This window comes from Bufo bufo, chromosome 2 (genome assembly GCF_905171765.1).
Source record: "Bufo bufo chromosome 2, aBufBuf1.1, whole genome shotgun sequence".
Taxonomy (NCBI): domain Eukaryota; kingdom Metazoa; phylum Chordata; class Amphibia; order Anura; family Bufonidae; genus Bufo; species Bufo bufo.
This window is the reverse complement of record NC_053390.1, coordinates 475,159,022-475,174,362: the sequence shown is the minus strand read 5'-3', so window position 1 is coordinate 475,174,362 and position 15,341 is coordinate 475,159,022. Positions and strand designations below refer to the sequence as shown.

The following is a 15,341-nucleotide window of genomic DNA, read 5'->3' as shown; positions in this document are numbered from 1 at the left end:
AATTATGATGTTGGAGATAGAGAGTTGTTGGCTATCAAGTTGGCCTTTGAGGAATGGCGTCACTGGTTGGAGGGGGCGTCTCACCCCGTTACGGTATATACAGACCATAGGAATTTGGCTTACTTGCAATCTGCCAAGCGTCTGAACCCTAGGCAGGCCAGATGGTCACTGTTTTTTTACCAGGTTCAATTTTGTGGTTACCTTTCGCCCAGGGGTCAAGAACGTCAAGGCAGATGCCTTGTCTCGCAGCTTTCCTGCTGGAGGTGATTCAGAGGATCCTGCGACGATTTTAGCAGATGGAGTGGTGGTCTCCGCTCTATACCCTGAATTGGAGATGGAGGTGTTGGGAGCCCAGGAGGGGGCTCCTGGTTCTAGTCCCCCAGGGAGGTTGTTTGTTCCTGAGAGCCTGCGATACAAGGTGTTCAAGGAACATCACGATACTGTCCTTGCTGGACATCCTGGTGGTAAGTCCACCTGTGATCTAGTGTCCCGGAGGTTCTGGTGGCCAGGGTTACGTAAGAGCATTGAGAATTACGTGACAGCCTGTGAAACCTGCACTCGGTCAAAGGTTGCTCCTACTCGACCGGCTGGTTCACTTCTTCCATTGTCTATTCCATCTCGTCCTTGGACGCATTTGTCTATGGACTTTATTACGGATCTGCCGAGTTCCTCCGGGAGAACAGTGATTTTGGTGGTAGTTGACCGTTTCAGTAAAATGGCTCACTTTATATCGCTAATTAGTCTGCCTAACGCTAAGACTCTTGCACAGATTTTTGTGGATAATATTGTGAAATTGCATGGTATTCCTTCGGATGTGGTCTCTGATAGGGGCACGCAGTTTGTCTCCAGGTTTTGGAGGGCGTTCTGCTCTCGGCTTGGCATTCAACTTTCATTCTCTTCGGCTTTTCATCCGCAGTCGAATGGTCAGACGGAGCGTACTAATCAAAACCTGGAGACCTACTTGAGGTGCTTTGTGGCTGAGAATCAGGAGGACTGGTCCTCATTCTTGTCCTTAGCAGAATTTGCGTTGAATAACCGCAGGCAGGAGTCCACGGGTAAGTCGCCATTTTTTGGCGCATACGGTTTCCATCCTCAGTTTGGTAACTTTTCTGGGACTGGTTCCTCTGGGATGCCAGAGGAGGAGAGATTCTCTTCTGCCTTATCCTCCATCTGGCGGAGGATTCAAGGGAATTTGGAGAGGATGGGTGAGAGGTATAAACGAATGGCTTACAGGAGACGTGTGACTGGTCCGGACCTGTGTGTGGGTGATCTGGTGTGGTTGTCCACTAAAAATATCAAATTAAGAGTGCCATCTTGGAAACTGGGTCCAAGATTTATTGGTCCGTATAAAATTTCTGCGGTGATCAATCCTGTAGTGTTTCGGCTGGGTCTTCCGCAGACTTGGAGGATCCATGATGTGTTCCACAGGTCGTTATTAAAAAAATATGTGAAACCGGTGGAACCATCGCCATTGCCTCCTCCTTCTCTTCTAGTCGAGGGAAACTTGGAGTTCGAGATCTCCAGGATTCTCGACTCTAGAATTCTTCGGGGTTCCCTTCAGTACCGGGTGCACTGGAGGGGATACGGCCCTGAGGAGAGGACGTGGGTTCCGGCTCTAGATGTCAACGCCAGCCGACTGGTGAGGGCTTTTCATAGGTCCCATCCGGATAAGGTTGGTCCGGGGTGTCCGGAGGTCACCCGTAGAATGGGGGGTACTGTCATGCCCCGCCCTGACTATGTGCGGAGGTCAGCCAGAATAGCAGCACGAGTTTAGTGCTCCCATCAGGTGCACTGGGTGGGGTCATTAGTTTAAATAGCACTCCAGCCCAGTGCTCTGAGCGGATTATAGGAATCACTTTGGTCTTGGAAGCTAGGAAGGAAGGTTGTCTGTTCCAGCTCAGAAAGATAAGTGTTGTTTCTAGTTTGATTGTTTGTCATCTCTCCCATCCAGGTTCTGTGCGAGCAGGCTGCTCCTATTTCCCCTCTTCACCATCTCAGGGAATTTAGGGTGTTTCAGCCCAGGCACGGGGACACATCATACCTACCACCAAGGTCTGCATGTGGGCTGAGCAGTGCAGGGAGAGAGGTCAGGGATTAGCTAGGAGGTGACCCTTCCCCTGCCTCTCGCCTAGAGCCTGGTTGGTGGTTTATCTGTTAGTCTGAGTGCACGTCCGCCGTGACAGCTGGTTGTGCTTTTCTGTGGGCGCGCGCATGCCGGCTCCCCCCTCTTCCGGTCTACAGCACCAGCTTCCTACCTCTGCTGCAACCCAGAAGTGATGTATCCCGCACGCCTGCAGGCAGCTGGACATGCGAACACGGCCGCAGAAGCCAAGAAAGGCCGAAACCCCCCTAGGCCGGGAAGGAGACCGGAGTGGAGTATGAAAGAGAAGGGAGCCAAGTCTCAATGCAGCGGCTCCTAGAGGAGGCTTACACCGCCCGGGATAACCCTCCTGATACTTAAAGTTGTGGCTCCCGCAGCTCAGATCTTCTTTACTAGCAGTTCCAATCCCACCTGACCCTTAGGATAGGAAACAGAACTGGGATTAGAGGGGGTGGACCCTCATTTAAAGCAGTTTTGGTTCCCGTTTCCTGTCCTGAGGAGGTGGAGGCGGTCTCTCCAGGAGTGCTGTCATAGGAGAAGGGGAAAACATACTTATATGTTATCGCCGCATCCGTAATGACCGGCTACATATGAATGTATCACATAATCTACCCATCAGTGCAACACCAAGCGATCAAAAAGTCATATGCACCCCATAATAGTACCAATCAAACCGTCAACCCATCCCACAAAAAGTGAGCCCCTACATAGGACAATCGCCCAAAAAATAAAAAGAAACTATGGCTCTAAGAATATGGAGACACTAAAACATAATTTCTTTGTTTCCAAAATGCTTTCATTGTGTTAAAGTGAAATAAACAAAAAAAAAAGTATACATATTAGGTATCGCTGTCTCCATAACAATCAGCTCTATAAAAATATCATATGACCTAACCCTAAATAGCGTAAAAAAAATTAAATAAAAACAATGCCAAGAAAGCCATTTTTCTCACCTTACATCACAAAAGGTGCAACACCAAGCAATCAAAAAGGCGTATGCCCCCAAAATAGTACCAAACTGTCACCTCATCCCGCAAAAAATGAGATCCTAGCTAAGACAATCACCCACAAAATGTAAAAAACTATGGCTCTCAGACAATGGAGACACTAAAACATAATTTTATATAAGTAAAAGTGTTCCAAAGTTATTACCACATAAAGTGACGTAGTATTTGTAAAAAATGGTCTGGGAGGAGGGTAACAGTTTTATTGGTATTATTTTGGGATACATCTGATTTTTTTATTTGCTTTTTCTGAGGCAAGGTAACCAAAAAATGGCTCTTCTGGCATCGTTTTTAATTTTTAGTTTTTTACAGCATTCACTTGACAGGATAGATCATAGGGGATATTTATCAAACTGGTGTAAAGTAAAACTGGGTTAGTTGCCGATAGCAACCAATCAGATTCCACCTTTAATTTTCTAAAGGAGCTGTGAAAAATGAAAGGTGAAATTTCATTAGTTGCTAAGGGCAACTAAGCCAGTTCTACTTCACACCAGTTTGATAAATCTCCCCCCATGCGTTATTTTTAACCCCTTCACTACCAGCACCATAAATGTACAGTGCTGGAGCAAAGTGCAAACATGGCGCCAGCTCACACGTGCAGCGGGCATCATGGCCAGTGGGTCTCCGCTGTTTTAAACAGCTTCCAGCTCGTGCTTCCAGTCTTCTAACCGGCATCCTCTGTGGCCAATGAGGAAGCCCTTAACTGAATTCAGAGTGGATAAAAGTCAATTTTTTTTAATATAAAATGCTTTTTGAGGAAAAAATATTACCATCCAAAGGTTATTCCATCATGAAATAAAGATTAGTTTTTTAATTATGTAGACTAAGGCTGTACGTGGACTCCCATATTGTTGAATGGATTAGGCAGTGGCTGAGGGACAGACAACAGAGGATTGTAGTCAATGGAGTATATTCAGACCATGGTCTTGTTACCAGTGGGGTACCTTAGGGATCTGTTCTGGGACATACACTCACCTAAAGAATTATTAGTCAACCAATCACATGGCAGTTGCTTCAATGCATTTAGGGGGGTGGTCCTGGTCAAGACAATCTCCTGAACTCCAAACTGAATGTCAGAATGGGAAAGAAAGGTGATTTAAGCAATTTTGAGCGTGGCATGGTTGTTGGTGCCAGACGGGCCGGTCTGAGTATTTCACAATCTGCTCAGTTACTGGGATTTTCACACACAACCATTTCTAGGGTTTACAAAGAATGGTGTGAGAAGGGATAAACATCCAGTATGCGGCAGTCCTGTGGGCAAAAATGCCTTGTGGATGCTAGAGGTCAGAGGAGAATGGGCCGACTGATTCAAGCTGATAGAAGAGCAACGTTGACTGAAATAACCACTCGTTACAACCGAGGTATGCAGCAAAGCATTTGTGAAGCCACAACACGCACAACATTGAGGGGGATGGGCTACAACAGCAGAAGACCCCACCGGGTACCACTCATCTCCACTACAAATAGGAAAAAGAGGCTACAATTTGCACGAGCTCACCAAAATTGGACTGTTGAAGACTGGAAAAATGTTGCCTGGTTTGATGAGTCTCGATTTCTGTTGAGACATTCAAATGGTAGAGTCCGAACATGTATCCATCCTCTGATGGCTACTTCCAGCAGGATAATGCACCATGTCACAAAGCTCGAATCATTTCAAATTGGTTTCTTGAACATGACAATGAGTTCACTGTACTAAAATGGCCCCCACAGTCACCAGATCTCAACCCAATAGAGCATCTTTAGGATGTGGTGGAACGGGAGCTTCGTGCCCTGGATGTGCATCCCTCAAATCTCCATCAACTGCAAGATGCTATCCTATCAATATGGGACAACATTTCTAAAGAATGCTATCAGCACCTTGTTGAATCAATGCCACGTAGAATTAAGGCAGTTCTGAAAGCAAAAGGGGGTCCAACACCGTATTTGTATGGTGTTCCTAATAATTCTTTAGGTGAGTGTATATGCCAAACATTTGGTTAATTTCTGTGACCTGATAAACAAAGAACTGTTCCTTTTGCATATTTTTTTGTTGTGAGATTTTTCACACACACACACACACACACACTTAAAATTTAACGATATAAACAACTCGCAGTTTACTGAATAAGAATATACCCAGCGAGCAAAAATGCTGTCCCCCCCCCCAGATTTTTGGGGGTTCCTACACCCATGCAGAGGGAGTCCGCTCCCTCTGTCACCCACCACTTTAAATGCGGCGGGCGCCATTGCCCGTGGCATGTAAAGTGGTAAAGTCCGGATCGGCACTTCTGCTGATCTGGACTGATAGAGCAGGAGCTCTGACTATTAGAACCCTTGTCCTATTCACCCTAATCGAGATCTATTAGGATGAATAGGATTTTACAGTGTCCCTGCTGCCCTGTGCTACGTGTACACGGCAGCAGGGAGCTTACCATGGCATCTATGGATGGCTTCAGCAGCGTCCTGGATGCCATGGTAACCGATTGGAGCCCCGCAATTTCACTGCTGGGGCTCCGATCTGAAGCTGCCACTGCCACCAATGAAGATACTGAGGAGGAGGGGACCCGAGGGCCACTGCCACCAATGAATATTATACTGAGGGGGGGGGGGGCCATTGCGCCACCAATAAATATAATTGACCCGTTAATATAAATGTGTGCGGCACCCTGCTTAAATGACAGGGATCCCGCTGAACCGCTTCAATTAACCCCTTAGCTTCCGCACCCGAGGGGTTAATTGACGGGGTTCGCGGGATCACCGTGCCCTGTCACTGAGGCCGGGTGCCGGCTGTGTGATATGGTCGGCACCCGCCTCCCACATTTGTATTAACAGGTTAATTGTATTCACTGGAGGCGCAGTGGCCACAGCCCCTCCCCAAATCTTCAGTGCTATTGTCATTGGTGGCCAGCAGCAGCAGTGTCACAGTGGGGAGATAGTGACTGATGAGAACATGGTGCGTGCAAAGGGTGGCGCACACCATGTTCTCTAACTAATACTAGGCTGTGCAGTAGTGCAGCCTAGTATCGTAAAATAGTAAATCCTGTTATTAGATCAATCCAGGTACAAAAGTATCGATTGCAACCCTATTATCAGTGGGGGTCTGACTCCCAGCTGTTTGAAGAGGCTGTGGCGCTCCAAGAGTGCCAACGGTCTCTTCCTAGGCCACTGATGTCATGTTAATCGGTCACATGATATGATATGCACAGCTCAGGCCTATTCAAGTGAACGGGGCTGAGCTGCAATACCAAGCCTCTATCCAATGGAATCAGGCTGCAGCTAATCGGCAGGGGTGACAGGTGTTGGACCCCCACCGATCATGTATTGATGACCTATCCTGAGGCTTAAAATTAAAAAAATCTACCCCTATGCATGCAGGAGGTCACCTTTGGTGTCTGTGGACCCTTTGAGGTCACTGCAGCCACAGTGATGGCTGTTCAGGTCTCAAAATGTAGGCCTTTCCTTTTCCCACAGCCCAAACAAGGGCTTGTTTGGTTTGCAGTTCTTCTTCACATTTGCATAACATGATGCATGAGCCGCACTCTGTCATAGTGCTTACAACAGGCCATTCCTTACTCCTCTTCTGATGGACCGATGTGCTAGCCAAGTCAACACATGCGTCAAACAAGTGTGGGCAACATTACTATTCAACTGCACTTTTCTGCTTCTCTCAGCAGTCTCTGCATTCAGCTGCATATACAGTATACCGCTGAACATAAAGGTTTGGGAACACATCCGGTTGGGACCTGAGTGGAAGAGCCCGTGGCCAGGCTGAGCGCAAAGAAGACAACAGAAACATGACGGACAGGTAAGTATTGACCAAACTATATTTCCTACACAGGAAAGAAGACACCAGGATTTTATGAAAAGCCTGGAGTACCCCTTTAACGAGTTTGCAACACTCACTATTTTGAAGCATAGTTATAATACCTTGTCCTTGCAAAGCCAGTGTCTTCTTCTCAAATCCAACTGCTTCTAAAAATTCATGTGCTCCTTCCAGACAAATAACTTTTTCCTAAAATAAAAATACGGTACATAGAATGTGTCACCAGGATTGAACAATAATATAGTTGAAATATTGAGGAGATCTGCTCATTGCAGTCCTTAGTACAACATCAGTAGGATGGGCAGAATGTCCAGGTGGTAGGGGGAAATGTGACCGCTGTGACACCTGCTGACTTATAGAAATGAGTGTCAGCAGAGCTAAGAAAGACTCACCTGAAAAACTTTGTTCGATAGCTTGATTTTTTTATATTTCTCCTCATTGGGATTTTCAATAATGTTTTTAAGGTACCTGGAAAAAAGTTGAATGGGTATAAATTCTTTGTTACTATGCATTATTTTGTATACAGCTGTACCCACTTATGACATTTTAAAGCGTTTGTACACTTTCTGATAATTTTTTTAGAATAATCTACCATGTTTGCATACATGAGTGACTGCCCTATATCTAAATATCTAACCACTATGTTACTTGTTTCTGCCATTATTTGCCACTTTTTCTCCTTTGCATGGTATATTTTGAATGTTTAGTTCTCCCAGAACCAGTGGATAAAGACTAGTTGTTATCATGTCTTCCCATAGACTACACATAGAGAAAGCAGATTCTGCTTCCTAACGCTCTCTCACTCAGAATCATTCAGAAGTACCATACAGGACATCATTGAGGAGTAATGAGCAAAAAGTGATGTGAAAAAGCACACCTAGGTGGAATATAACACTAGCGTTTTACTTTTCTGGCACTGAGTTCCGTCAAAAGGGCTCAATGCTGGAAAAGAACTGATCAAGCATATCCCCATGCATTCTGAATGGAGAGCAATTTGTTCAGGATGCATCAGGATGTCTTCCATTTAGTCATTTTGACCGATCAGGCAAAAGAGAAAACCGTAGCATGCTACGTTTTTATCTCCGGCCAAAAAAACTGAAGACTTGCCTGAATGTCGAATCCGGCATTCAAAATACTGGAATGTCGGATCCGTCCTTCCGATCTGTGCATGCGCTGACCGAAAAAAAAGGTGAAAAATATAAATGTTGGATCCGTTTTGCCGGATGACACCGGAAAGACAGATCCGGCATTTCAATGCATTTTTCTGACTGATCAGGCATTTTTAAGACTGATCAGTCTTACAAATGCCATCAATTGGCATACTTTTTGCCAGATCCGGCAGGCAGTTACGGCGACGGAACTGCTTGCTGGATCACTCTGCCGCAAGTGTGAAAGTAGCCTTAGCTACACAACAGTGTCTGTGTCTCTTAGCTAATTTCTTACTCTGCAGCTCACTCCCCCCGCCTCTCCATAGACTTCTATGGGATAATGTAATCTGATCCATTAGTAAGCTGATAGCCCTCCTGTCTCTCAAGATAGATTTATCACAGAATTCAGAGAAAATTTTAGCTTAGGAAAATGGGGAGACTGGAGAAGAAGTACGGTAAATTTCTCTGATATGAAACATGACAAGGTTTCTTTAAAGTTGTTAGAAAAGTTAATAAACATTTAAATTTCTATCAGAAAATGGAAATAGTAGGAGAGTCTTACCTTGCCATAGTTTCAACTCCTAATTTCACTTTATCTTGATGTTTGTTAAATGTATAAATCTTCATGATGGATGCAGAAATAGGATCAGCCTCAGTTAGCTAGTATGAGTGGAAAACACAACAGATGTCAATCAATACTATATAAACTATAGATCAGTCAAATGTAATACCACGAGCTGCATGTCTATGTAGGGTTGAGCGGTAAACCGGTGTCAACGATATACCGCGGTATTAAAAAACATCGATATGGCGATATCGCTGTTTCCAAATAACCGCGGTATTTGGTGATGTCATAGAAGCGATCATATGCGTGCTGACCGCACCTAAATCTGTGTCAGCCCGCACCAGCATCGTGCATATTTGTACCGTACATATTACTTCCTGCAGCAGGCCCCCCGGCTCCTCCTCGCTCAAATATTCAAGTCTCCGCCCACTGGCCGAGTACAGGAGTGAGGCGTGCAAAGTCAGTCAGCAGTCTGTGTCCAAGCCAAGGTGGAGGAAGAGGATTGAGAGACCCTAACGGCCCAGGTGTTAGAAATAAAGGTTGTACTGTCTATGTCTTCTGCGGCCCTGGCTCTGCCTGCAAGCTGCACTGCACATAGTGATGGCACTTGATAAACTATAAAATATAATACAGGAGCAATAAGACATTACTGTATGGGGGAACACAAGACATTATTATACTGATGGTGGAGGGGTTACAAATTGTTTTCCCATACAGTATAATGTCACCTTGTGGCCCCTTACAGTAAAGTTCTTAAGTCCAGACAGTATAATGTCTCCTGGTGGTCCCATGCAATATAGTGACTCTTGTGGCCCACTGGCAAATGTTTGTCCCTCTAGGAGATTCAGGCAGTTTTTTGAGAGTAATAAAGAAACAAAAAGAAAAAAATCCTCTAAAAACATTCCATCTGTTACTATTGGCAAGGTTGATGCAGAAATTGAAGGTTTTCCGTTTTCTTGTAGTTCCCGTTTTGTCCTACCTGCCAGGGTGGCGCTAGAGAGCAAGAACATTTTTTTGTGAGATTTTTGTAGATAGTGGAGCAGCTGTCAATCTCATTGATAATCAATTTGCTATAACACATGGTTTGCAGGTATGCACTTTGGGAAAGGATATACCTGTTTTTGCTATTGATTCCGCTCCACTTTCTCAGAAATCGTTAAAGGGCATAGTTCACAATATCCGTTTGATTGTGAGTGATATTCATGTTGATAAGGTGTCATGTTTCGTCCTAAGCGGATTACCTACTCCTCTAGTGTTGGGGCTACCCTGGCTCACTAAACATAACCCCACCATTGATTGGCAAGCGAGGCAAATAAATGGTTGGAGTGACTTTGCAGAGAGAATTGCCTCATGACATCTGTTTCAGAGGTTTCTACTAAGACTGTACCACCTTTCCTCTCTGAATTTTTGGATGTGTTTTCTGAGAGTGGTGTTCAGGAGCTGCCCCCTCACAGGGAGTACGATTGCCCTATTAATCTCATCCCAGGCGCCAAGCTGCCTAAATCTCGTTTATACAATCTCTCCCAACCTGAAAGGGTCGCTATGCGTGCTTATATCTCTGAGAGCCTGAGAAAGGGACACATACGACCCTCGAAGTCACCTGTTGCCACTGTTTTTTTCTTTAAGAAAAAAGATGGTTCTTTAAGACCATGGGCCAGATTTATCATTACTCTGACAGCTCACTCTACTTTCACATATGGCTAAAGTCAGTTTTAGCCAAGTCAGATTTATGATCGGCCCTTTAAGACTGTAATAAATGTGGTTTGACGGTAGCAGTTTATTCGTCAGTAAGCAGCTTTACAAAAGTCGCACATCTTTACGAAAAAGTCGCATGTTCTATTAAAAAGTCTCATAAGATAAGCATGGTCCTCACTGGAGTGAAATTGTGCATTTTTTTGCGACTTTTTAGCGACTTTTTAAATAGTCCCAATAGTAAATCTGTCTAGAGATTCATGTACATAAGAAAACACACCCACTTTCAGAAAACTGGCGAGCATAGTGCAGAGCAGAAAAAAGTCGCAGTTTTAGCGTTTGCGCATTTTTTTGCGACTTTTTCACTCCATTATTCTGACTTGAGCTAATGATAAATCTGGCCCCATGTCTGGATTTCAGGGAGCTGAACAGTATCACAATTCGTTACCCTTATCCGCTTCCTCTGATCCCGGACCTGTTTAACCAGATTGTTGGGGCTAAAGTTTTTTCCAAGTTGGATCTAAGAGGGGCATACAACCTGGTCAGGGTCAGAGAAGGAGATGAATGGAAGACGGCCTTCAATACCCCTGAGGGCCATTTTGAGAATTTGGTTATGCCTTTTGGTTTGATGAATGCTCCAGCCGTCTTTCAGCATTTTGTGAACAGCATTTTTTATCATTTAATGCGGAAATTTGTACTAGTGTATCTAGATGACATTTTGATTTTTTTCTCCTGATTTCAAAACTCATAAGGACCACCTAGGTCAGGTCTTGCTCATCCTGCGGGAGAATAAATTGTACGCTAAACTGGAAAAATGTGTGTTTGCGGTTCCAGAAATTCAATTTCTGGGGTTTCTTCTCTCCGCTTCTGGTTTTCGCATGGACCCCGAGAAGGTCCGCGCTGTGCTTGAGTGGGAGCTTCCTGAAAATCAGAAGGCGCTGATGCGTTTTTTGGGTTTTGCCAATTGTTACAGGAAGTTTATTTTGAATTATTCCTCTGTTGTTAAACCACTCACTGATATGACTAGAAAGGGGGTAGATTTTTCATCCTGGTCGGTAAAGGCGCGTAAGGCCTTTTCTAGTATCAAGGAGAGTTTTGCTTCCGCTCCCATCTTGGTACAACCTGATATCTCTCTGCCCTTCATAGTTGAGGTGGACGCTTCTGAGGTGGGTGTGGGTGCGGTCTTGTCTCAGGGTCCCTCTCCTGCCAAATGGCGACCGTGTGCCTTTTTCTCGAAGAAACTCTCCTCCGCAGAGAGAAATTACGATGTGGGAGATAGGGAGTTGTTGGCCATCAAGTTAGCTTTTGAGGAATGGCGCCATTGGCTAGAGGGAGCCAGACACCCTATTACCGTGTTTACCGACCATAAGAATCTGGCCTACTTGGAGTCAGCCAAGCGTCTGAACCCGAGACAGGCCAGATGGTCTTTGTTCTTTTCAAGGTTTAATTTTGTTGTCACGTTCCGCCCTGGGGTTAAGAATGTGAAGGCGGATGCCCTGTCACGTTGTTTTCCGGGAGGTGGGAATTTTGAAGACCCGGGTCCCATTTTGGCTGAAGGTGTGGTGGTCTCTGCTCTTTATCCTGAATTGGAGGCAGAGGTTCAGGCAGCCCAGGCAGAGGCTCCTGATCTTTGTCCTCCTGGGAGGTTGTTTGTGCCTCTCGCTTTAAGACACAAGGTTTTTAAGGAGCACCACGATACTGTCCTTGCTGGGCACCCGGGGGGTAGAGCCACAGTGGATCTCATCACTCGGAGATTGTGGTGGCCGGCGCTTCGTAAGTCGGTTGAGGGTTTTGTGGCAGCCTGCGAGACCTGCGCTCGTGCCAAAGTCCCTCATTCACGGCCATCAGGTCCTCTCCTCCCGTTACCCATTCCTTCCCGTCCTTGGACACATCTGCCCATGGACTTCATTACGGACCTGCCTCGTTCCTCGGGGAAGACTGTGATTCTGGTGGTGGTGGACCGTTTTAGCAAAATGGCGCATTTCATTCCTTTTCCTGGGTTGCCCAATGCTAAGACGCTGGCGCAGGCATTTATTGATCACATTGTCATATTGCATGGTATTCCTTCAGACATAGTCTCTGATAGGGGCACGCAGTTTGTTTCCAGATTCTGGAAGGCTTTCTGTTCTCGCTTGGGAGTTCGGTTGTCATTCTCTTCTGCTTTCCACCCACAGTCGAATGGCCAGATGGAGCGCGTCAATCAGAATCTGGAGACATATCTGCGCTGTTTTGTGGCGGAGAATCAGGAGGATTGGTGTTCTTTTCTCTCCCTTGCTGAGTTTGCTTTAAATAACCGTCGTCAGGAGTCCTCTGATAAGTCACAATTTTTTGGTGCATATGGGTTTCATCCGCAGTTTGGGACATTCTCTGGAGAGGGGTCTTCTGGTTTACCTGATGAGGAGAGATTCTCCTCGTCTTTGTCATCTATTTGGCAAAAGATTCAGGATAATCTAAAGAGCATGAGTGAGAGATATAAGCGGGTGGCGGATAAGAGACGTGTGCCTGGTCCGGACCTGAATGTTGGTGATCTGGTGTGGTTGTCTACTAAGAATATCAAACTGAAGGTTCCCTCCTGGAAGTTGGGTCCTAAGGTTATTGGGCCTTACAAAATCTTGTCCGTCATCAATCCTGTTGCCTACCGTCTTGATCTTCCTCAGACTTGGAAGATCCATAATGTTTTTCATAAGTCCCTATTAAAACCTTATGTCCAACCCATTGTACCCTCCTCTTTGCCTCCTCCTCCGATTGTGGTTGATGGTAATCTTGAATTTCAGGTCTCTAGGATTGTGGATTCTCGTGTTGTCCACGGTTCTCTCCAGTACCTCGTTCATTGGGAGGGTTATGGTCCTGAGGAGAGGATGTGGGTCCCAGTGACGGACATTAAGGCCACTTGTCTCATCAGGGCTTTCCATAGGTCCCATCCTGAGAAGGTGGGCTCTGAGTGTCCGGAGTCCACTCGTAGAAGGAGGGGTACTGTCACCGCCAGACATCTGAGAAGCTCTGACAGACGTTCTTCAGAACCTCCTGCTTAAGGTTCTTTTGTTTTGCTTTCGTTTTGTCATCTCATTTCCCTCTCTCAGCTGTCATCTAGTTGCACTGATTGCATCCCTTTAAATCCCCTCCCATACTGCATCACTTTGCGGTTTATACAACTTCCTGGAGTGTGCTGATGCTAGAAGCTGTTACTGCTGCATCCACAAGATAAGTCTGTTTCTTTATTTCTGTTTTCCTGTGGGCTTGATCCTAGGTGACCCTGACTCCCTCCGTATTAAGTGTAGGGAGCCGGTGGTCGTGTCCCCTCACTATTATAGGGTGTTCAGGTTTCATACAGTCGAGGAACAAGGGTATGCAATTATCTACCATAGAGATTTTTGCATAGGCTGAGCAGTAAGGGAGAGAGCTAGGGCTGTTGCAGGGCTTACCCTTTGGTTCCTTAGTTTTGGATCAAGTCAGTCGGATCTTCATTTGTGTCTTCTAGTTTTCTGTAACACCTTCCGTGACAATAACGTTTCCTTGTGGCCCCAAGTGTTTTTTCTTCTAAATGGGTATTTATCGCGATATATATCGTTATTGTGATAAATTTATTAATATCGTTATCGTGGGAATATTTTTGATATCGCCCAACCCTATGTCTATGTGGCACTGGAAAGATTAAATAGGTCTACTTACTGGCACCAAGGGGAATAAAGGAACCTGGGAAAAAAGGTGGTCAGTAAGGGGATATGGGAATAACCCCCTAAATACTGCTAAAGGGCAAAAATCAAGAACTATAAGGGGCAGTATACTAAGGTTAAAAGTACTGTTTAATGAAACGGAGATAAAATGACGGCCCCACAGACAAACTACACGTAAGACCAATGCATATACACCAAGTGCGCTGGGTAGTACCGCACCCGGCGAATAAGCAAAAAGTTAGAAAGAGACAAACACACACATATATATATAGGTGACAGACTCGACTGATGGTAACAGAAGGCGGGCAGAGCAGTATAGATACCAAATAAACTGGCCCTAATGCCTCCCTGCTTGTCCTGAGTCACCCTATAAACTGTGTCCTGAGGACGGGGTCCAAAAAGCCCCGCAAGGGGTGGCCCAGACAGGAACTCTCTCCCTGTTGATTGACCCTGATGAGTCCCTAACAGAGGGGAGAGTATCCGTCCAAAGGATTAGCATATAAAGCAAAATACAGCAAAATACGGCCGGTCACCCCACACCAGCGGACACCACCACCCTGGGTCTTAGCTGTGAAGGTGGACACACAGCTGTATGCTAACCGCTGCCAACCATATACACTCAGCCACACCAGGACTGAAGTATCCATGCAGGCCATTCCCCTGCTCCTGGGCTATCCAGCCTGAATAGGATAACTGCCATTCTTGCCCCGTGTCCCCTGATGAATCTTGGGGCATCCCGTGAGGAAACGCGTCGGGACACATGAGTATTTTCCCACCCTCCTTACCCTTCCTGGGGTGACTGAGTGGGGTATTTTTACTCATTTTTTTGCTGTATTTTGCTTTATATGCTAATCCTTTGGACGGATACTCTCCCCTCTGTTAGGGACTCATCAGGGTCAATCAACAGGGAGAGAGTTCCTGTCTGGGCCACCCCTTGCGGGGCTTTTTGGACCCCGTCCTCAGGACACAGTTTATAGGGTGACTCAGGACAAGCAGGGAGGCATTAGGGCCAGTTTATTTGGTATCTATACTGCTCTGCCCGCCTTCTGTTACCATCAGTCGAGTCCGTCACCTATATATATATGTGTGTGTTTGTCTCTTTCTAACTTTTTGCTTATTCGCCGGGTGCGGTACTACCCAGCGCACTTGGTGTATATGCATTGGTCTTACGTGTAGTTTGTCTGTGGGGCCGTCATTTTATCTCCTAGTTTCATTAAACAGTACTTTTAACCTTAGTATACTGCCCCTTATAGTTCTTGAATAAAGGAACCTGTCACCAACTTTATACTTCCTGGTAAGAGTCATGGCTATTCATGTGCTCCTGATGTCTCCACTTTCTTGCTGATAAATTGAGC

At 45.7% G+C, this 15,341-nt stretch overlaps 1 protein-coding gene across 1 annotated transcript in view; it reads right to left on the bottom strand.

Moving 5' to 3' along the window:
- Positions 1-15,341, bottom strand: part of UBXN6 (UBX domain protein 6) — a 278,997-nt gene that overhangs the window by 151,204 nt on the left and 112,452 nt on the right. Inside the window, exons 5-7 of the mRNA XM_040417750.1 lie at positions 8,618-8,715; positions 7,300-7,375; positions 7,012-7,096 (exon numbers count right to left, since the gene is read on the bottom strand). Of these exons, the coding sequence (XP_040273684.1) occupies positions 7,012-7,096; positions 7,300-7,375; positions 8,618-8,715 (259 nt within the window). The remainder of the gene's footprint in view (positions 1-7,011; positions 7,097-7,299; positions 7,376-8,617; positions 8,716-15,341) is intronic.